Source organism: Somniosus microcephalus, chromosome 1 (assembly GCF_052327205.1).
Source record: "Somniosus microcephalus isolate GS21.2 chromosome 1, FLI_Smic_1.0, whole genome shotgun sequence".
Taxonomy (NCBI): Eukaryota; Metazoa; Chordata; class Chondrichthyes; order Squaliformes; family Somniosidae; genus Somniosus; species Somniosus microcephalus.
In genome coordinates, this window is record NC_140987.1 from 456,201,677 (window position 1) to 456,222,972 (window position 21,296).

The window sequence follows — 21,296 nt, forward strand, 5'->3', positions numbered from 1 at the left end:
AATTCTCTCCAACTTCAAATCATTTCACATTTTGTGAGCAAGCCTGGATGTGAATGGTAAGAAAGATTACAAACATTTGTTCATCTTTCTTCTTCTTGTCTTTTCCTGCCTTTATGTCCCAACTTTCACCCATGCAATCATGGGAGGACGGGACAGGATGGTTATTCTGGGCCAGTAAACCATAGAGTCATGGAATGATGCAGCACAGGAGGAGGCCATTCGGCCCTCCGAGCTTGTGCCGGCTCTTTGAACGAGCTCTCCAATTAGTCCCACTCTCCTGCTCTTTCCCCAGAGCCCTGCAAATTTCTCCTTTTCAAGTATTTATCCAATTCCCTTTTGAAAGTTACTATTGAATCTGCTCCCAGTGCCCTTTCAGGCAGCGCGTTCCAGATCACAACAACTGGAATGAGTAGGTCCGCTTGTCTAACCACCAGTAATTATTTTTTTGTTACATATAAACATTTTTAAGCTTGCTGAAGCATACAGGAAAAGCCAAGTTACGTTACCAATCAGTTTAGGTATTAAAGTGCACATTCACATCCTTCCAAGGCAGAGCTCGCCCAATCAGCGTTGCCGCAAAACAAGCATTTTCCTTCCCCTCGCTGCCCTTTACATGTAACAAAATCAGGCACAACGACACAGACGCTGCGAAAGCACTGCGGGAGCACCTTCATCACGCGGACTGCAGCGGTTCAAGGCGACAGCTCACCACTGCCTTCTCAAGGGCAAATAGGGATGGGCAATAAATGCTGGCCTTGCCAGTGACACCCACACCCCAGCAATGAATTAAAAACACATGCATCAATATGTTCCTAAGTTTTTAATCTATCTGTTGCTCTTTTATTTGTCGATATATGTTCGTTATCGAGTTCATTATTAATACAAAATCTCAAAATTCCCAGAAATGCGAAACCTACCGGCCCATGTAGCTCCTCGGGGCACTTCAATGAAGTGTCTTCTGATCTCTCCAGGCTTGAAGTACACATTTTTTTGTTCAAGTTTGTAGTCACAAGCTGCATTTACACTTCATCCAGACACAAAAAAAAATTAGTACAGTTCCATTATTTACAACTGCAAAACTGCAGCGAGCACAGGCTGACCAACACATCACTAAACTTCCTTTCTTGGGGAATTCTGATAGCTGTGCTCCCCCCATGACCTTAGTTATAATAATTAATATTAACCATGACATTCTGACTGAATAAAGGCTAAACACAGTGGGGGAAAAAATTCAGTATCGCCCCGTTTGGGCGCCATTATCGGCCGTGCGCAAAGTTTAGCGCCTGGCGCTAATTATCGCCTCCGATGGCAAACTTGGCTTTTATCGCCCCTGGAGGTGATTGCAGCGCTAACTCAGGCGCTTCACACCTGTCTTAAGGCGCAAAGGCCGAGGAGCGAGGCGCTACCTCAGAGCGCTGGCGAAGCAAGGAAGGGGAAATCAAAATGAACCTGCAAAGTGCTGCTCAGTACTCAAAACTCCTTCAACACAGCATTGAATCTCTCCAGAAGTCTCTCTCTCTCTCTCTCAGAATGCATGGTGCAAAAATGGCACCGACAAAAAAAGGCAGGAAGCGCTCCCCCGTCCCTTTCTGACAGCAAAACGCTCCCCTCAACCTGTCGTTGCTAGCGGCAGGCAGTAAGGCAGGGGGCGCCACTCAATATCCGGTCCGGGGCACTAACGGGATGTTGCGCACTCGACTGACGTCACGATCTGCCGGCACAGGAGATTGTGGCGGTAGTGTTTAGCGCCGCCGCAAAATGTCTAGTTAATTTTGCGAGCGGCGCAAACATCGCCGCGCCCGGGCGCTGGTTGCTATGCGCCCCAATTAGCGCCCTCTTAAGGCGCTAACGGGAGGCGCAAACAACTGAATTTTTCCCCCAGTTTCTACAGTCCAGATAGCTATGCATTCTTTTTTAGAAAATAACATTTTGGGACACAGTATCTGAGTAATTTGAGACATGATGTGTGGTGAGTGATCGGGAGGAACAGGAGACTTTGGACCTGTGGTTCCCAAAGCTCTCCCCCACTGGGGGTTCTCCTCACCTCATGTCAGGGTCTGTTGTAGACTCATTGATAGAGATTGATCGCTGTGATTAGGCAAAAACTCCATTATCATTGGATCATGCGACTACCAGGATGGTAGAAGGCGAACTAAGATATTGTAAATGAAAATAAGGAAATGTCGGACATGTTGAATAATTACTTTGCATTAGTATTTACAGTAGGGGAAGAGGATAGCATGCTGGACATCCCAAAGAAACTAATACTGAATCAGGGATGGGGATTCACTAAAATTAACGTAAGTAAATTAACAGTAAGGAAGAAAATAATGCCACTAAATAGTGACAAATCCCCAGGACCAGATGGTTTTCATCCCAGGGTTTTAAAGGAAGTGGGTGAGCACATTGCAGATGCCCTAACTATAATCTTCCAAAGTTCTCTCGATTCAGGAACCATTCCTTTAGATTGGAAAATTGCACGTCACTCTGCTCTTTCAGAATGGTGGGAGCGGGAAACCAGGAAATTATAGACCAGTTAGCTTAACATCTGTTTTTGGGAAATTACTAGAGTCTATTATTAAGGATAGGGCGACTGAACACCTTGAAAATTTTCAACTGATCAGAGAGACATGGATTTGTAAAGTGTAGGTCATGCCTGACGAACCTGATTGAATTTTTTGAAGAGGTGACTTAAGTAATGGACAGGGGAATGTCTATGGATGTTATATTTATGGACTTCCAGAAGGCATTCGATAAATTCCCTCATAACAGACCGCGAGCTAAAGTTGAAGCCCATGGAATTGAGGGTAAATTATTGGCCTGGTTAGGAGATTGGCTGAGCGGCAGGAGACAGAGAGTAGGGATAATGGGCAGGTACTCTATTTGGCAGAATGTGACTAGTGGTGTCCTACAGGAATCTGTGCTGAGGCCTCAACTATTCAACGTATTTATTAACGACTTAGATGATGGGATAGAGAGCCACATATCCAATTTTGCCGATGACACAAAGATAGGCGGCATTGTAAGCAGTGTAGATGGATGCATAAAATTACAAAGAGATTATTAATAGATTAAATGAATGAGTAAAACATAGAAGATAGGAGCAGGAGTCGGCCATTCGGCCCCTTGAGCCTGCTCCGCCATTCAATGCGATCATGGCTGATCATCCAAATTCAGTACCCTGTTGATCCCCTTAGTCTTAAGAAATATATCTAACTCCTTCTTGAATATATTTAATGAATTGGCCTCAACTGTCTTCTGTGGTAGAGAATTCCACAGGTTCACCACTCTCTGGGTGAAGAAATTCCTCATCTCAGTCCTAAATGGCTTACCCCTTATCCTTAGACTGTGACCCCTGGTTCTGGACTCCCCCGCCATCGGGAACATCCTTCCTGCATCTAGTCTGTCTAGTCCTGTTAGAATTTTATACGTTTCAATGAGATCCCCTCTCCACAAAACTGTGGCAAATGGATTTTAATGTAGGCAAATGTGAGGCCATCCACTTTTGACCTAAAAAGGATAGAACAGGTTACGTTCTATATGGTGAAAAGCTAAAAACAATGGAGGTCCAAAGAGACTTAGAGGGTCCATGTACATAGATCATTAAAATGTCATGGACAGGTACAGAAAATAATCAAAAAGGCTAATGGAATGCTGGCCTTCAACATTCCCACTAAGTTGCATAGCCGTGCAGTGGTCTGGAGGTCCCGCGCAAGGCGCTCACCAGCTTTTATATGGGGAAAAGCCGTGCATGCGTGAACATTTGAATGGGGTGCGCAACCAGTTAAAGGGGACACACACACACACACAAAAAAAAATAAGAGGCAACATTGCTGGCCTTTATATTTGGAGGACTAGAGTACAAAGGGGCAGAAGTTATGCTGCAGCTGTACAAAGCCCTGGTTAGACCACACCTGGAGCACTGGGAGCAGTTCTGGGCACCGCACCTTAGGAAGGATATATTGGCCTTGGAGGGAGTGCAGCGTAGGTTTACCAGAATGATACCTGGATGCCAAGGGTAAACTTACGAGGAGAGATTACACAAACTGGAGTTGTATTCTCTAGAATTTAGAAGGTTAAGGGGCGATTTGATCAAAGTTGTCAAGATATTAAAGGGAACAGATAGGGTAGATAGAGAGAAACTATTCCTGCTGGTTAGGAGTCTAGGACTAGGGGGCATAGTCTAAAAATTAGAGCCAGTTAGGAAACACTTCTACACACAAAGGGTGGCAGAAGTTTGGAACTCTCTTCTGCAAACGGCAATTGATGCTCGGTCAATTGTTAATTTTAAATCTGAGATTCATAGATTTTTGTTAACCCAAGATATTAAGGGATATGGGGCAAAGGTGGGTATATGGAGTTAGGTTACAGATAGCCATGACCTAATTGAATGACAGAACAGGCTCCAGGGGCTGAATGGCCTCCTCCTGTTCCTATGTTCCTCAGATAGACCATGGTCTTTTTTCGGCCAGCAATTCCCATGTTCCTGTTTGGATCTATTGTTAGTCACTTCTGGAACCTTTCCAAATCTCTGACTCTTTGATCTTTAAAAGGGGGTGTTGACAGCAAGGCTTTCTCTCATTAACCACCGACACTTACAGCACTAAAAGTATTTCAAAACTGGTCCTTAATGAATGCCAAGTTCAGGAACTCCGTCCTAAGCCAACACATTTTACGTGTCCTTGTGCACAAGAGCAATTGAGTGACTGAATTCAGCAACTATTGCTGGGTTTTCCCATCTGGGTGACTGACCTCTGACTCTCCCTTCGGAGGCTTTTCAGTTTATGATTGGATGCTGCAGGCCTATCGTTTGGCACACATCTACAAAATCTTCTGGGAGTTGGGGAGGGGAATGGGGGCGCTCTAAGGGACTACAAGATCTCCTGGGAGATGAGATGGAAACCATTATCAGGGACCAAATAAACTTTCATTTGGAAGGGCATGGGTTAATCAAGGAGCGCCAGCATGGATTTGTTAAGGGCAAATCGCGTCTGACCAACTTGATTGAACTCTTTGGTGATAGATGGACTTTCGGAAGACAGCCAACAAAATACTAAACAGGAGGCTTGTTAAGAAGGTGGAAGCCCATGGAATTAAGGGGCAAGTTGCAGTATGGATACGGAATTGGCTCAGTGACAGGAGGCAGAGGGTGGTGGTGGATGGATGTTTTTTAGACTGGGAGGTGGTTTGCAGTGGTGTTCCCCAAGGGCCAGTTTTGGGTCCATTACTCTTTAATTTTTATAAACGACCTAGACTCGGGTGTAGGGAGCAGTATTATAAAGATTGAAGATGATACGAAACTTGGCAAAGTAGATGATCATGATAAGGATAGTTATAGTCTTCAGAATGACATAGACAGGGTGGTGAAATGGGCAGAAGCATGGCAGATGGAGTTCAATACGGAGAAGTGTGAAGTGATGCACTTTGGAAAAACTATGGAAAGTCAGTATACAGGAAACTCTCGATTTACCGGCACCTAAATAACCGGAAATCTCGGTTAACCGGCAAAATTCAGGAGTAGGTTCAGGTAAGTTTTACTTCATATTACTTGCCTTCCTTGATCTGTTGCTGTGTAATCGGGTGTGGCTGCAGCTGTTGCTAAGCTACAGAGATGCTTGGAACTTGTGGCCATTGTTCTGCACCTGTTGCTAAGCAACAGGGTTTGTTGCTAAGCAACAGGGTTTGTTGCTTTATACGGAGCTCTCAGCTCTCCGTATCTTTTACTATAGCTCTCGGTTATCCGGGATTTTTGATGAACCGACACCACCTCGGTCCCGTTGGTGCCGGATAAAAAAGAGTTTCCTGTACTATAAATGGCACGATTTTGAGAAGTGTAGATGAGCAGAGACCTTGGAGTCCATATACACAGATCCTTAAAGGTGGACGGCAAGTTGGTTAAAAAAACATATGGGTTACTTGGGTTTATAGAGGCATAGAATATAAAAGCAAAGAGATCATGCTAAAACTTTATAAATCACTGGTTAGGCTTCAGCTGGAGTATTTTTGACAATTCTGGGCCCAACACTTCAGGAAAATTGTAAAGGTCTTAGAAAGGGTACAGAGGAGTTTTACCAGGGATGAGGGACTTCAGTTATGAGGAGAGGTTGAAAAAGTTTGGACTGCTCCCCTTGGAACAGAGAAGGTTAAGAGGTGACCGAATAGAGGTTTTCAATATGATGAGAGGTATTGATCGAGCAGAGAGAGAAAAGCTATTCTCTCTGGCGGTGGTTCAGTAATCAGAGGTCATAGATTCAAAATAAGTGGAAAATGATCTAGAGGGGAGATGAGGTGACATTTTTTCACTCAGAGTTGTCGGGATCCGAAACGCTCGACCTGAAGAGGTGGTGGAAGCTGATTCCATCAATGATTTTTAAAAGGGAGTTGGACGGCTTCTCGAGGATGAGGAGCTGACAGGGTTGCGGACAAGAAGCGAGGGGTGCGGGATTGAGCACGACTGCTCTTTCAAAGAGCCGGCACGGGCACGACGGGCCGAATGGCCTCTTTCTGTGCGGCAAGTTTCTAGGATTCTAAGCTCTCCTGGGAGATGTGGAGGGGAATGGGAGCACTCTAGAGGACAATTTTATTCTAGTCACTCGGCTATGAAACAGCATTAACTGCCCCTTGTAATCAGCGTAACCGCAGGATGTCTGCAAAAGGAAGCAAAACAACCCATGAGTCCTGCTGTTCCTGTTCTGCAGGGGGGGGGGTCCCAAACGTCAGATGAGAGGCTTGCAGGTAATTAGTTTTCTAACAATCCTTAAAGTGCTGGTGCCCTGTTCTCCCCAGCGTTCCAGCTGACGGAATGGTAGAGCAAAAATGTAAAATTATACTTCCGTTTCCTATCTGATGGTGCAAAATTTACAGCACTTTGCGTTATCTCTACTGCAGTCAGTGGCACAGGAACAGAATGTGGCCATTCAGCCCCTCGAGCCTGTTACACAGGAACAGGGGGAGACCATTCAGCCCCTCAAGCTTGCTACACAGGAACAGGAGGAGGCCATTCAGCCCCTCGAGCCTGCTACACAGGAACAGGAGGAAGCCATTCAGCCCCTCGAGCCTGTTACACAGGAACAGGAGGAGGAGGCCATTCAGCCCCTCAAGCCTGTTACACAGGTACAGGGGGAGGAGGCCATTCAGCCCCTCGAGCCTGCTACACAGGAACAGGAGGAGGAGGCCATTCAGCCCCTCGAGCCTGTTACACAGGAACAGGAGTAGGCCATTCAGCCCCTCGAGCCGGTTACATAGGAACAGGAGGCCATTCAGCCCCCTCGAGCCTGTTACACAGGAACAGGAGGCCATTCAGCCCCTCGAGCCTGTTCCACCATTCAATGAGATCATGGCTGATCCATTAACTCCATTTACCTGCTTTGGTTCCATAACCCTTAATACCCTTACCCAACAAAAATCTATCAATCTCAGTTTTGAAATTTTCAATTGACCCCCCTCAACAGCATTTTTTTTTGGGGGGGGCGGGAGGGGGAGGGAGAGGGTTCCAGATTTCCACCACCTTTTGTGTGAAGAAATGCTTCCCAACGTCACCATTAAACAGCATCAAAGAATGTAGGGAAAAAAATGATAATGCGCTTGGCTGTGATTTTTTTTAAATCACAACAAATGTAAGCTTGGTACCAGATCGCAGAAGACTCGTTTTCACAAACCTTGAGGGAATAATGACTGTGACAGGAATTCGGAACAATGGACCAGCCTCCGGGGCTGTTGTATCATAACCAAGGACCTGGAGCAAGGAGGAGAAAAAGTTTAGAATGTTTAAAAAAAAAAAAAAAAACCACAGCTCTCACTTCAATCATTACCGGCCAATTTAAAGTTATTCCCTGCCAAGGCACAGAGATGTTCCCCTCCCAGCCACAGCATATATTGGGCATTTGGGCCCCATTCTACCCACCACATTCCATGGGGACACTCTTGGCTAATGCCCCAGGTGTCAGCCCTGGCTCAGTGGGCAGCGCTCTCGCCGCCGAGTCAGAACGTCATGGGTTCAATACCCACTCCAGAGACTTGAGCGCATGCACACTACCAGTGCAGGACTGAGAGAGTGCTGCACTGTCGGAGGTGCTGGCTTTCCCGGTGAAGCGTTAAACCGAGACCCCGTCTGCCCTCTCGGGTGGTTGTAAAAGAGCCCACGGCCACCGTCTCGAAGAAGAGCTGGGGAGTTCTCCCCGGTGTCCTGGGGCCAATATTTATCCCTCAACCAACATCACTAAAACAGATGATCGGATGCCTGTAATCACACACCAACCCAGATCAGAACACCGGTTCCGATAGAACAAAAAATACCGTTAAACATCGTGCCATTGAGCATAAAGTGCCAACTGATCACACGCACAGGACAATGCATCCAACTAACCTCGGTGTAGTGCGGCCCTTCCTTGAGTCCTCGAGCGTCCACCCTGACTGTCACCTGCCGCGATTGGTTCATCAGCTCCAGGTGGGAGGGGATATGCACCCACGATGCATTGCAGGTCAAAGCCAGGTGTATCTGGAGAGCTATTTTCTCACTATTCTCTGCGTATTTAAAATAAAACAACGGGAAGATTTGTACACCTCACATCACCAATGAGCTGCCTTTAGTGAAATGGCTGGTTGACCTGAACAGTGAGTTGAATGTGCGCCAAATGCCCCTGATAAGCTCTGATCAATGCTGCATCCAACTTTTAGTTCAGTAAAACTCTCTCGCAGGTAGAAACTGCAGCTATCGTCATTATCCCAGCCCTTGCTTTTTCTGTATATGCTTTAGATGTGTAATGTCTGCAGCTGTGTAAAAGATAATGGGGCTGAGTCCCCTCGGCTCTGATACTGGACGGGTGACGTGCTCCTTTAGTGTGCCTGTCCAGGGCTGGAGTGCTAGTATTTGTTTGCCTGGGACATTGAAATGGCCAGAGGCCCCTGGCACAGACCCAGAGTTGACAAGAAGTGTGGATATTCAAGTGTAGCTGCAGCCTCATAGAGGTTAGGATGGAGGGGGGTCAGGGCACGTTTGAAGAGAAAGGGTTCGAGGAGGATTTTGAAGGCGGGGTGAGGACAGCGACTGCACACATTTACCATTTGGACAGCGATAAATAATTGGCACAAAAAGTAAAACTGTAAGTTTAATAGCAAACAGCCTTGCAATTACAAAGAGCCTTCTCGCAGTCTCAGCATGCCTCAGAGCATTTCACAGACAATGCATTTAAGGGGAGGCTGGACAAGCACATGAGGGAGAAGGGAATAGAGGGTTACGCTGATAGAGTTAGATGAGGAAAGACGGGAGGAGGTTCGAGTGGAGCATAAACACCGGCATGGACTGGTTGGGTCAAATGCCCTGCTTCTGTGCCGTATATCCTATGTAATCCTATGTAATGTATGTAATTAATGACTTGCTGAGGTGTAGTCACTGCCCCACCCCTCTGACCAAGCCTTTGGTCACCCCTCGATAGCTCCTTCTTTGTCTGGCTGCATCTCTGTGAAGGATATCTTTCTACTAAAGGTGCTATATAAACACAAGTTGTTGTTGTTGTTATGGCAGCATTATGCCATGTCTCTCAAAAGGTGTGCCCTCCTATTCAGTCCACTGCGTCGCCCTAACCACTGCAAATTACCACTAGCCTGGTCAAACCGCCCAAACCATGCATCGGAAAACCTCAGGTGCCTCTTGCATTGAAGTTTGTTTTTTTCCCATACCTGCGTTTTCAAGAAACACTGGCTCCACAGAAACAGAGAAGTCGATTGGCACCGACAGGTACGCGGGCTCCCTGAGGTAGATTCCACGCAGGTGGCTTACTTTGACGTTGAAGCCCAGTTGACTGCTTTTTACTGAGACGTTTTGGCTGAGGTAGTCATAGGCCTTTTCAATCTGTTTGGGAAAAATTAAACACATTGTTAAAATGGAAACATGGGGGAGGGGGGGGTGTGGGCGAGAGAAGTCAGCTGTGTTGGGTAAAAGTTCTCACCATCACTGGCAAACCAGCGCTGTGCCTGACCTGAGACTGCTAAACCGTGCTGCGGGTCATTGCAAGTGGCACAGGCCATCCTTCACTTATTAATGTGCACAGGCCATCCTTCACTTATTAATGTGCACAGGCCATCCTTCACTTATTAATGTGCACAGGCCATCCTTCACTTATTAATGTGCACAGGCCATCCTTCACTTATTAATGTGCACAGGCCATCCTTCACTTATTAATGTGCACAGGCCATCCTTCACTTATTAATGTGCACAGGCCATCCTTCACTTATTAATGTGCACAGGCCATCCTTCACTTATTAATGTGCACAGGCCATCCTTCACTTATTAATGTGCACAGGCCATCCTTCACTTATTAATGTGCACATCATCATCAAATACTGCCCCGGCTAGACAGCACTCGCCAGACAGACACAGAGACATTGGTTAGGCCTCAGCTAGGGTATTGTGTACGATTCTGGCCACCACACTTTAGGAAGGATGTCAAGGCCTTAGAGAGGGTGCAGAGGAGATTTGCCAGAATGGTACCAGGGGATGAGGGACTTCAGTTACGTGTGGAGAGAGACTGGAGAAGCCGGGATTGTTCTCCTTGAAGCAGAGAAGGTTAAGGGGAGATTTGATAGAGGTGCTCAAAATCATGAGGGGTTTTGATAAGAGTAGAGAGAGAGAAGCTGTTTCCACTGGCAGGAGGGTCGGTAACCAGAGGACACAAATTTAAGATTATTGGCAAAAGAACCAGAGGGGAGATGAGGAGAATTTTTTTTTTCTAACTCAGCGAGTTGTTATGTCTGAAAGGGAGGTGGAAGCAGATTCAATAATAACTTTCAAAAGAGAATTGGATATAGGGCTGACAGACACTCGCAGTAATTAGATAGAGGGAGCACAGACTAACATGATGAAAGGAGTGAGGGAGGGTGGGTTTTATTCCTTTGCCTGGGTTGAATTCTAAGCCAGGTCTTTCAGATCAAAAGGTGGAGTCTTCGCTACTCCCGTCAACTAATCACCACCTTGTGTTTAAAAAAAAAATAATCCTGAATCAATTCCTGAACCAGGAAGTGACGGGAGCTGCTGGGTAAACGCCTCAACAAACGAGGCAGGGCGCATCCCGAAGGATTGGTAACTCGGCACCTTTACCTGAATGATCCCGTGGCCTTGCGCGAATACTTCAACGTCCTCCACTTTCAGCGCCGTGTTTTCCAGGGCGCGACGCACTGAGTGCACGGTGTAGTCAATACCATTTGCTTTCAACCCTAAAGTATTTATGGAAACAATAGCAAGGTTGGCACTGGAAGTGTTCGCATTAAAAAAACACTCGAGGAAGAACACAACGCAGTACAGGCACGAATCATTTTATAGTGAGTGTAAATATCAGACAGTCACCAATAAACCCAATAAGGAATTCAGGAGAGACTGCTTTATCCAGAGAGTGGTGAGAATGTGGAACTCGGGAATAGTTGAGGTGAATAGCATCGATGCATTTAAGAGGAAGTTAGATAAACACATGAAGGAGAAAGGAATCGAAGGATGCGCTGATGAAGTTAGATGAAGTAGGGTGGGAGGAGGCTGGTGTGGAGCAGAAACACCGGCACAGACCAGTGGGGCCCAATGGCCTGTTTCTGTGCTGTAATTCTAGGTAAGTTACAAACCTAGGACCGCTAGTACGTAAAGGTTATTCAAGCTTGTCTCAAAGTCATTCATATTGCAGTCCCAACGAGGTAAACCTTTACAAAGTGGGTATCGTTAAGATTTTAAACACGCCCATGCCTTAAATGTTATCAGCTGTGACCATCAAGAATAAAATAGGGGGAGTAAATCACTCTACAAACCTCTAACCAACCAGAGTCAACCAATAGTCAAAGAGTCAATAATTCAGGACAAATCACTGACTTGAGGGAGATGATTTGGTTGCAGGGACAGTTCTGTTCCGCTCTGGGTGTCTACCAATGACAATCAGTCTGAAATTTCAATCTCGATTCATTCCCCAGCGCCCATACCAGACGAAGGTGAACGCGTAGATCGCGTAACATCCACGCACCTACTATTAGAAGACTTGGATATAAATGCCAAATATTCATTTGCACCTTGGGAAACATTCTCACTGCAGCAGCGAGCTCCAGTGTGAATTCCAGCCTCGACCCATTTCCACATAAGCTGCTGAACATGGCACCGGAGCACGTGATTACTGCTCAGGAAATCGCCCTTGCACGTGTGCTGTGGTCAGACTCCGGGGCGATTCTGTGCTGTAAATCCTACGTAATTCTATGTGATAGGAATGAGTGTATTAGGCGCTTTTATGTAAATGTTGATGGTTTTACAGTCTTGAGCACATAGCACTAAAATGTTAGAGAGATTTAAATCTAACATGTTGAGTATAAGCAGTATAACAGGTATAAGCAGATTTAAATCTACTGATAGTCTGGCTATCCTGAGTCTGATTTGGTCCCTTTAAGCGCTGTCTGTAGCTCCCGCGTAGCCGACTCACTGGCTTTTGAATGCAAAAACCGAGCATGCGCAGATTTTTGAATTTAAGGGGCTGCACCCCCACCCCCCCCAATAAATTAGAGGGAATATTGGCGCAAATGTCTCAATTCTAAGAATCAATTTTATTTGTTTATCTCCAAAACTGGACTCACTAACTCTGGTGCAACCAGAACCTTGCGATGGTGATCTCGGCTTAATGTCAGTGCACGCTCCCTACAACACTGCCAAGTGTGTTACTGGAACGAACCCAGCCAATGCAGACGAGTACAAGTGAATGCACACGGAAGGGCTATTCCACAATGGGATGTTGTCAGCTGGGAGCGGCACGGCAAGGAGCAAATCAGGGGCTTCAAATTCGCTGGGATCACCCGATCGGGGAGTGAAGGCCTTGAACTCGCTAAAGCCACATGGGGATGCGGGGAGATAGAGACTGAAGAACAACAGCAGCTAGCATTTACATATAGAAATACATAAAAATTTACAGCACAGAAACAGGCCATTCGGCCCAAATTCCTTTTTTATTCATTCACGGGATGTGGGCCTCGCTGGCAAGGCCAGCATTTATTGCCCATCCCCCAGTTGCCCTCGAGAAGGTGGTGGTGAGCCACCTTCTTGAACCGCTGCAGCCCATGTTGGTGTTTATGCTCCACACGAGCCTCCTCCCACCCCTCTTCATCTCACCCTAACAGCATATCCTTCTATTCCTTTCTCCCTCATGTGTTTATCGAGCTTCCTCTTAAAGGTATCTGTGCTACTCACCTCAACCACTCCCTGTGGTAGTGAGTTCCACATTCTAACCACTCTCTGGGTAAAGAAGTTTCTCCTGAATTCCCTATTGGATTTATTAGTGACTATCTTCTATTTATGGCCCCCTAGTTCTGGTCTCCCCCACAAGTGAAAGCGTCTTCTCTACGTCTACCCTATGAAACCCTTTCATAATTTTAAAGACCTCCATCAGGTCACCCCTCAGCCTTCTCTTTTCCAGAGAGAGAGAGACCCAGCCTTTAGTATTGAGCCAAAATAGTGAGGTAATCCTGTCACTTTATAAATTATTGGTGCAACAGCACTTAGAATGCTGTGTATAGTTCTGGTTGCCACAGTATAAAAATGATACTGCAGCTACTGAAAGGATACAGAAGACAGCAAACAGAATGATATAGTGCCTTTAATGTTAACAAGACAAAGTGCAGGGAAGGTCTGGTACATAGAATCATAGAATGGTTTCAGCACAGGAGGCCATTCGGCCCGTGCCGGCTCTCTGCAAGAGCACTTCAGCTAGTCCCACTCCCCCGCCCTTTCCCCGTAGCCCTGCAAATTTCTTTCCTTCAGATACTTATCCAATTCCCTTTTGAAAGCCACGATTGAATCTGCCTCCGCCACCCTCTCAGGCAGTGCTTTCCAGATCCTAACCACTCGCTGCGTAAAAAAGTTTTTCCTCATGTCGCCTTTGGTTCTTCTGCCAATCACCTTAAATCTGTGTCCTCTGGTTCTCGACCCTTCCACCAATGGGAACAGTTTCTCTCTATCTACTCTGTCTAGACTCATGATTTTGAACACCTCTATCAAATCTCCTCTCAACCTTCTCTGCTCTAAGGAGAACATCCCCAGCTTCTCCAGTCTATCCACGTAACTGAAGTCCCTCATCCCTGGAATCATTCTTGTAAATCTTCTCTGCACCCTCTCTAAGGCCTTCACATCCTTCCTAAAGTGCGGTGCCCAGAATTGGACACAATACTCCAGTTGAGGCCAAACCAGTGTTTTATAAAGGTTCATCATAACTTCCTTGCTTTTGTACTCTATGCCTCTATTTATAAAACCCAGGATCCCGTAAGCTTTTTTAACCGCTTTCTCAACCTGCCCCAGCCACCTGCAATGATTTGTGCACATATACCCCCAGGTCTCTCTGTTCATGCACCCCCTCTAGTATTGTACCCTTTAGTTTATATTGCCTCTCCTCGTTCTTCCTACCAAAATGTATCACTTCGCACTTTTCTGCGTTAAATTTCAGCTGCCACGTGTCCGCCCATTCCACCAGCCTGTCTATGTCCTCTTGAAGTCTATCACTATCCTCCTCACTGTTCACTATACTTCCAAGTTTTGTGTCATCGGCAAATTTTGAAATTGTGCCCTGTACACACAAGTCCAAGTCATTATTATATATCAAGAAAAGCAGTGGCGCTAGTACCAACTGGTCAGGTTGGCAGAACAGTGGCAAATGGAATTCAATCTGGAGAAGTGTGAGGTAATGCATTTGGGGAGAGCTAACAAGGCAAGGGAATACACATTAAATGGTAGGACACTGAGAAGTGTAGAGGAACAAAGGGACCTTGGAGTGCAGGTCCACAGATCCCTGAAGGTAGCAGGACAGGTAGATAAGGTGGTTAAGAAGGCATACGGAATACTTGCCTTTATTAGCCGAGGCATAGAATATAAGAGCAGGGGAGGTTATGCTTCAACTGTATAAAACACTAGTTAGGCCACAGCTAGAATACTGCGTGCAGTTCTGGTCACCACATTACAGGAAAGATGTGATTGCACTAGAGAGGGTACAGAGGAGATTTACGAGGATATTGCCTGGGCTGGGGGATTTTAGCGATGAGGAAAGATTGGAGAGGCTGGGTTTGTTTTCTTTGGAACAGAGGAGGCCGAGGGGAGACTTGATTGAGGTGTATAAAATTATGAGGGGCCCAGATGGAGTGGATAGAAAGGACCTATTTCCCTTAGCAGAGGGGTCAATAACCAGGGGACATAGATTTAAACTAATTGGTCGGAAGTTTAGAGGGGATTTGAGGGGAAATTTCTTCACCCAGAGGGTGGTGGGGGTCTGGAACTCACTGCCTGAAAGGGTGGTTGAGGCAGAAACCCTCATCACATTTAAAAAGTGCTTGGATGTACACCTGAAGTGCCGTAACCCACAGGGCTACGGACCAAGAGCTGGAAAGTGGGATTAGGCTGGATAGCTCTGTCAGCCGGCACGGAGACGATGGGCCGAATGGCCTCCTTCTGTGTTGTAGGTTTCTATGATTCTATGGTGACCCCTGGCGAACACCACTGTGTACCTTCCTCCAGCCTGATAAACAACTGTTCACCACTACTCTCTGTTTTCTGTCACTTAGCCAATTTCATATCTATGCTGCCACTGTCCCTTTTATTCCATGGGCTTCAACTTTGCTGGTAAGCCTATTATGTGCCACTTTATCAAACACCTTTTGGAAGTGAGGTGGGTGTTTGGTTCAAACTTAAATACAGGTGTGCGCAGAACTGGTTCAAATATGTGTCAGCTATGGCTCAGCTGGTAGCACCCTCGCCTCGGAGTCAGAAGGTTGTGGGTTCAAGTCTCACTTCAGGGACAAATATCTAGGCTGACACTCCAGTGCGGTACCGAGGGAGTGCTGCACTGTCGGAGGTGCCGTCTTTCAGATGAGACGTTAAACCGAGGCCCTCTCAGGTGGACGTAAAAGATCCTATGGCACTATTTCGAAGAGGAGCAGGGGGCTTATCCCCGGTGTCCTGGCCAATATTTATCCCTCAGCATCACTCAGAACAGTTTATCTGGTCATTAGCACATTGCTGTTTGTGGGAACTTGCTGTGCACAAATGATCTGCCGTGTTCCCTACATTACAACAGAAAGTACTTTGTTGGCTGTAAAGCGCTTTGGGACATCTGGTGGTCGTGAAAGGCGCTATAGAAATGCAAGTCTTTCTTTTTCTTTCAATTAAAGTGACACACACTTCTGATACAGAAGGGCAATGACATTGCAAACTGTGTGCAGGTTCCCCTCCATTTTACTGTCGATCTTCCAGAGTTTTCAGTGGCGTGTCTTAGCATACCTGAGATCAACAGAGCGATTCCGCCACAAGCATTAGGAGAGGACATTGAGGTTCCATTCATCAGTTCTGTGCCACGTAGAGTCCAGTTGGGGACAGATGCTATGGCTCCCCCTGGAGCAGTGATGCATACTCCCAGCGCTCCATCAACACTAAATGAATCAAAAAGAACATAAGAACATAAGAAATAGGAGCAGGAGTAGGCCAATCGGCCCCTCGAGCCTGCTCCACCATTCAATAAGATCATGGCTGATCTGATCCTAACCTCAAATCTTCTATCACTCTACATCCCTCCCGAACCCATGTGATCTCCCGGGAGAGGCGAAAAACCAGATAAAAAACCCAATGGCCAATTTGAGAGAAAAAAATCTGGGAAATTCCTCTCCGACCCATCTAGGCGATCGAAACTCGTCCAGGAGATCACTCTGTCCCTATATTTTCTACAGTACTTACCTTCTGTAAAGGTGATCTCCACCCCAGCCAGGAACAGGAATAAAACCATCTCCTGAAATCTAATACAGAATTGGAACACAAGAAGTAGGAGCAGAACCAGGCTACACGGCCCCTGGGCCCGCTCCACTACCCACAGGGCCATGATCGTTCCGAACCTAGACTCATGTCCAATTTCCTGCCCGCTCCCCGTAACCCTTAATTCCCTTTACTTCTAGGAAACTGTCTATTTCTGTTTTAAATTTGTTGTTAACTCAATATTGGCCTTGGAGGAGGTAGAGCGCAGATTCACCGGACTGATTTCAGGGCTTAACGGTTTAAATTATGAAGACATGTTGCCTAAACTTGGGAGGGTGGAGGGCAGGAGGCGCTAATGAGATTGTATAGGTCCAGAGGAGGTGTAAATGGTCACAGCGGAATAGCTGAGGGGGAGGGAAGTACAGAAAACCTGGCAAAGAGAAGGCGCCCGTGGCCCGGGAATGTGGCGGAGAAAGGCAGGTAGACCCCGGGGGAGGGGGGGGGGGGCGGATCACCCCGCCGGCCGTGTACCGGTAGGGAATCCCTGCCTCCAGCACCAGCCCATAAAATGGGTTTAATTGTCACCAACATACAGGAGTTGGCATTATATTGGGCATGGCACCAGTGGCAGAGACCATCATTAATGAAATAGAGTTGGGACCACCCAGACTGTACTATTTCAGCCTCTGCCCCCTACTATACACCAGTGACGTTCAAACTTTTAAATACTGATGCAATTATTAAACACGCTACCATGACTACCGTCAAATTTTGACACAATCCTGCAGACCCCCTGCAAATACGCCCAGGGGTCCTGTAAATACTGACACACTCCCAGGAACCCCGTGTAAATACTGACACACTCCCAGGGACCCCCTGTCAATACTGACACACTCCCAGGGACCCCCTCTAAATACTGACACACTCCCGGGACCCCCCTGTAAATACTAACACACTCCCCGTAGACACCCTGTAAATACTGACACACTCCCGGGGACCCCCTGCAAATACTGACACACTCCCGGGGACCCCCTGCAAATACCGACACACTACCAGGGACCCCTTGTAAATACTGACACACTCCCGGGGACCCCCTGTAAATACTGACACACTCCCGGGGACCCCCTGCAAATACCGACACACTACCAGGGACCCCTTGTAAATACTGACACACTCCCGGGGACTCCCTGCAAATACTGACACACTCCCGGGGACCGCCTGTAAATACTGACACACTCCCGGGGACCCCCTGTAAATACTGACACACTCCCGGGGACCCCCTGTAAATACTGACACACTCCTGGGGACCCCCTGTAAATACTGACACACTCCCGGGAACCCCCTGTAAATACTGACACACTCCCGGGGACCGCCTGTAAATACTGACACAATCCCGGGGACCCCCTGTAAATACTGACACAATCCCGGGGACCCCCTGTAAATACTGACACACTCCCGGGGACCCCCTGCAAATACTGACACACTCCCAGGGACACCCTGCAAATACTGACACACTCCCAGGGACACCCTGCAAATACTGACGCACTCCCAGGGACACCCTGCAAATACTGACACACTCCCGGGCAATGTCCCACGGAAGCTGCACTGCCTCCTGCGTGGCCCGCCTCGGCCAATGCGCGCGGTCCAGTCACATTTTTCCGCGTGCGCGGTATCTACAATGTAAAAGCCGGTGAGCGGCCTGCGCGGGGCCTTGCAGATGACTCGCGGCCACACAGCTTAATGGGAACACAGCTCCCAGGGACCCCCTGTAAATACTGACACGTGCCTGGGAGCGCCCTTGTGTTAGCTTCCACAAGTCAGTGCCAGCTACCTGAGGAAAAGTACTAGCATTGCAGAAATATTTCTATTAATGTACAGCAGCAGAAACCACAGGTTTGGATGATAGCAAAATACTGCGGATGCTGGAAATCCGAAATAACAACAGAAAATGCTGGAAAAGCTCAGCAGGCCAGGCAGCATCCGTGGAGAGAGAAATAGAGTCAACGTTTCAGGTCGAGGACCCTTTGTCAAGACTGAAGAAGCACAGGAATTGAAACAGATTAAAAGGCCAGTTTGGGGGCTGGGAAAGAACAAGAGAGAAGTGAAGAGACATTAAGTATTCAAAACCAGACGAGATGGTGATCGGACTAGTGGAGACAAAAGACGGCTCTAGATGAGGTGTGAAATGTGCTGGCAGAATGGGAGACAGCTGCCATGTGGGAGAGGAAAAAAGTGGGGGGGGGGGGGGGGGGGAAGGGCCAAAACAAAGGTGTGGATAAAAAATATAAATAAAAATGTAATAGGGGCCGAGGTTATGATCTGAAGTTGTTGAACTCGATATTGAGTCCGGAAGGCTGTAAAGTGCCTAATCGGAAGATGAGGTGCTGTTCCTCGAGTTTACGTTGAGCTTCCGTGGAACAATACAAGAGCCCGAGTACAGTGAGGTCTGAGTGGGAATGGGGCGGTGAATTAAAATGATAGGCGACCGGAAGCTCAGGGTCACCCTTACGGACTGAACGGAGGTGTTCTGCAAAGCGGTCACCCAATCTGCGTTTGGTCTCCCCAATGTAGAGGGGACCACATCGTGAGCAGTGAATACAGTATACTAGATTGCAAGAAGTACAAGTAAATTGCTGTTTCACCTGGAAGGGCTGTTTGGGGCCCTGGACAGTGGGAAGGGGGGAGGTATAAGGGCAGGTGTTGCATCTCCTGCGCTTGCACGGGAAGGTGCCGGGCGAAAGGGAAGGGGTGCTGGGGGTGATAGAGGAGTGGACTGGGGTGTCTCGGAGGGAGCGGGCCCTACGGAATGCTAAAAGGGGAGGGAAAGATGCGTTTGGTGGTGGGATCACGTTGGAGGTGGCGGAAATGGCGGAGGATGATCCATTGAATGTGGAGGCTGGTGGGGTGAAAGGTGAGGACAAGGGGAACCCTATCGTGGTTCCGGGAGGGAGGGGCAGGGGTGAGGGCAGAAGTGCGGGAGATAGAACGGACACGGTCGAGGGCCGTGTCAACCACAGTAGAGGGGAATCCTCGGTTGAGGAAAAAGGAAGACATGTCGGAAGCACTGGTGTGGAAGGTGGCATCGTCGGTGCAGATGCGGCGAAGACAGAGAAACTGGGAGAATGTTAGTAGGTCAACCCATATAGGAAAATACACAGACAGAAACCCTAGGTTCCTTGTGGACTCCCTGAAAACTTCTCACAGACCACTGAGGGTCCAATTTGAACACCTATGTGGTACAGCAAGCAGCAACGAAAAGCACCACAACAAACTGGAGAGACTGAGTATTTACATTGCAGCAAAACGCGATGCAAACAGCAGCTGGCCTCTGATGAGCACTCAAGCATCTCCTCTCATCCTGGGTCACGCTCAGAGCCTCTCAACTGCTACAATCCTGCGGTCCTGCAGTCAGTCACATTACAATCACATCTTTGCTTCCCTCAGAACAAGTGCGCAGTGATGTGTTCACGTGCATTAATCTGTGATGAGCAGAGACGGCGCTGAACACCAGTTCTGCCTGAGGAATCTGCACCTTCCACGAATAAACCAAACTGCCAAGGGCAACAAGTGTCAGCCGTGGCTCACACTCTCACCTCTGAGTCAGAAGGTCATGGGTTCGAGCCCCACTCCAGAGACTTGAGCACTAAATCCAGGCCGACGCTCCAGTGCAGTGCTGAGGGAGGTGCCGTGTTTCAAATGAGATGTTAAACCGAGGCTCCATCTGCCCTCTCAGGTGGACATAAAAGATTCCAGGGCAGTATTTCAAAGAAGAACAGGGGCGTTTTGCAGGAAGCTCCATGGCCTCGCCCCTCCCTATCTCTGTGAACTCCTCCAGCTCTACAACCCTCCAAGATATCTGCATTCCTTCTGGCCTCTTGCACATCTCCCGATTTCAATCGCTCCACCATTGGCGGCCGTGCCTTCTGTTGCCTAGGCCCTAAGCTCTGGAATTCCCTCCCTAAACCTCTCCACCTCTCTTTCCTCCTTTAAGACGCTCCTTAAAACCTACCTCTTTGACCAAACTTTTGGTCACCTGTCCTAATATGGGCTGTCAGCAGGAACGGCAGAGCACGTGGGGCATGGGAACATGGACAGGCCATTCAGCCCCTCGAGCCTGTTCCGCCATTCAATTAGATCATGGCTTATCTGTATCTTAACCCCATCTACCCACCTTGGTTACCTTGGCCCAACAAAAAGTTATCCATCTCAGTTTTGAAATTTTTAATTGACCCCCAGCCTCAACAGCTTTTTGAGGGAGAAAGCCCGCGTAATTTAAACAGCTGAGAGATTGTATAGTTTCAGGCTGCACTGTGTTTCCCACTGAACAAGAGTCTGCTGAAATGAAAGTCATTACACGGGAGCAGCAGGTATCTGCGCGTCAAATCCAATGTTAAATATCAAACACTCTGCCCTTTGTAAATGGGAATTCCATTTGATTCATAGTCATTTTCCTGCGAAAGTTTCCCCTCATCTCCTGACTTATCACTGCCATGGAGCGATCAGATCACCAGGGGAGTCAATTATTGTTTTTTCCAGTTTTGCACTTCAAATAGCTTTA

General features: G+C 47.5%; 1 protein-coding gene across 2 annotated transcripts in view; it reads right to left on the reverse strand.

Annotated features, from left to right (window-relative positions):
• Nucleotides 1–21,296, reverse strand: part of LOC147125370 (tripeptidyl-peptidase 2-like) — a 152,782-nt gene that overhangs the window by 70,544 nt on the left and 60,942 nt on the right. For both annotated transcript variants that reach the window (XM_086002219.1, XM_086002216.1), the window contains exons 11-16: nucleotides 16,274–16,422; nucleotides 11,096–11,211; nucleotides 9,679–9,850; nucleotides 8,366–8,523; nucleotides 7,659–7,735; nucleotides 918–1,024 (exon numbers count right to left, since the gene is read on the reverse strand). In XM_086002219.1, coding sequence (XP_085858345.1) covers nucleotides 918–1,024; nucleotides 7,659–7,735; nucleotides 8,366–8,523; nucleotides 9,679–9,850; nucleotides 11,096–11,211; nucleotides 16,274–16,422 — 779 coding nt within the window. The remainder of the gene's footprint in view (nucleotides 1–917; nucleotides 1,025–7,658; nucleotides 7,736–8,365; nucleotides 8,524–9,678; nucleotides 9,851–11,095; nucleotides 11,212–16,273; nucleotides 16,423–21,296) is intronic.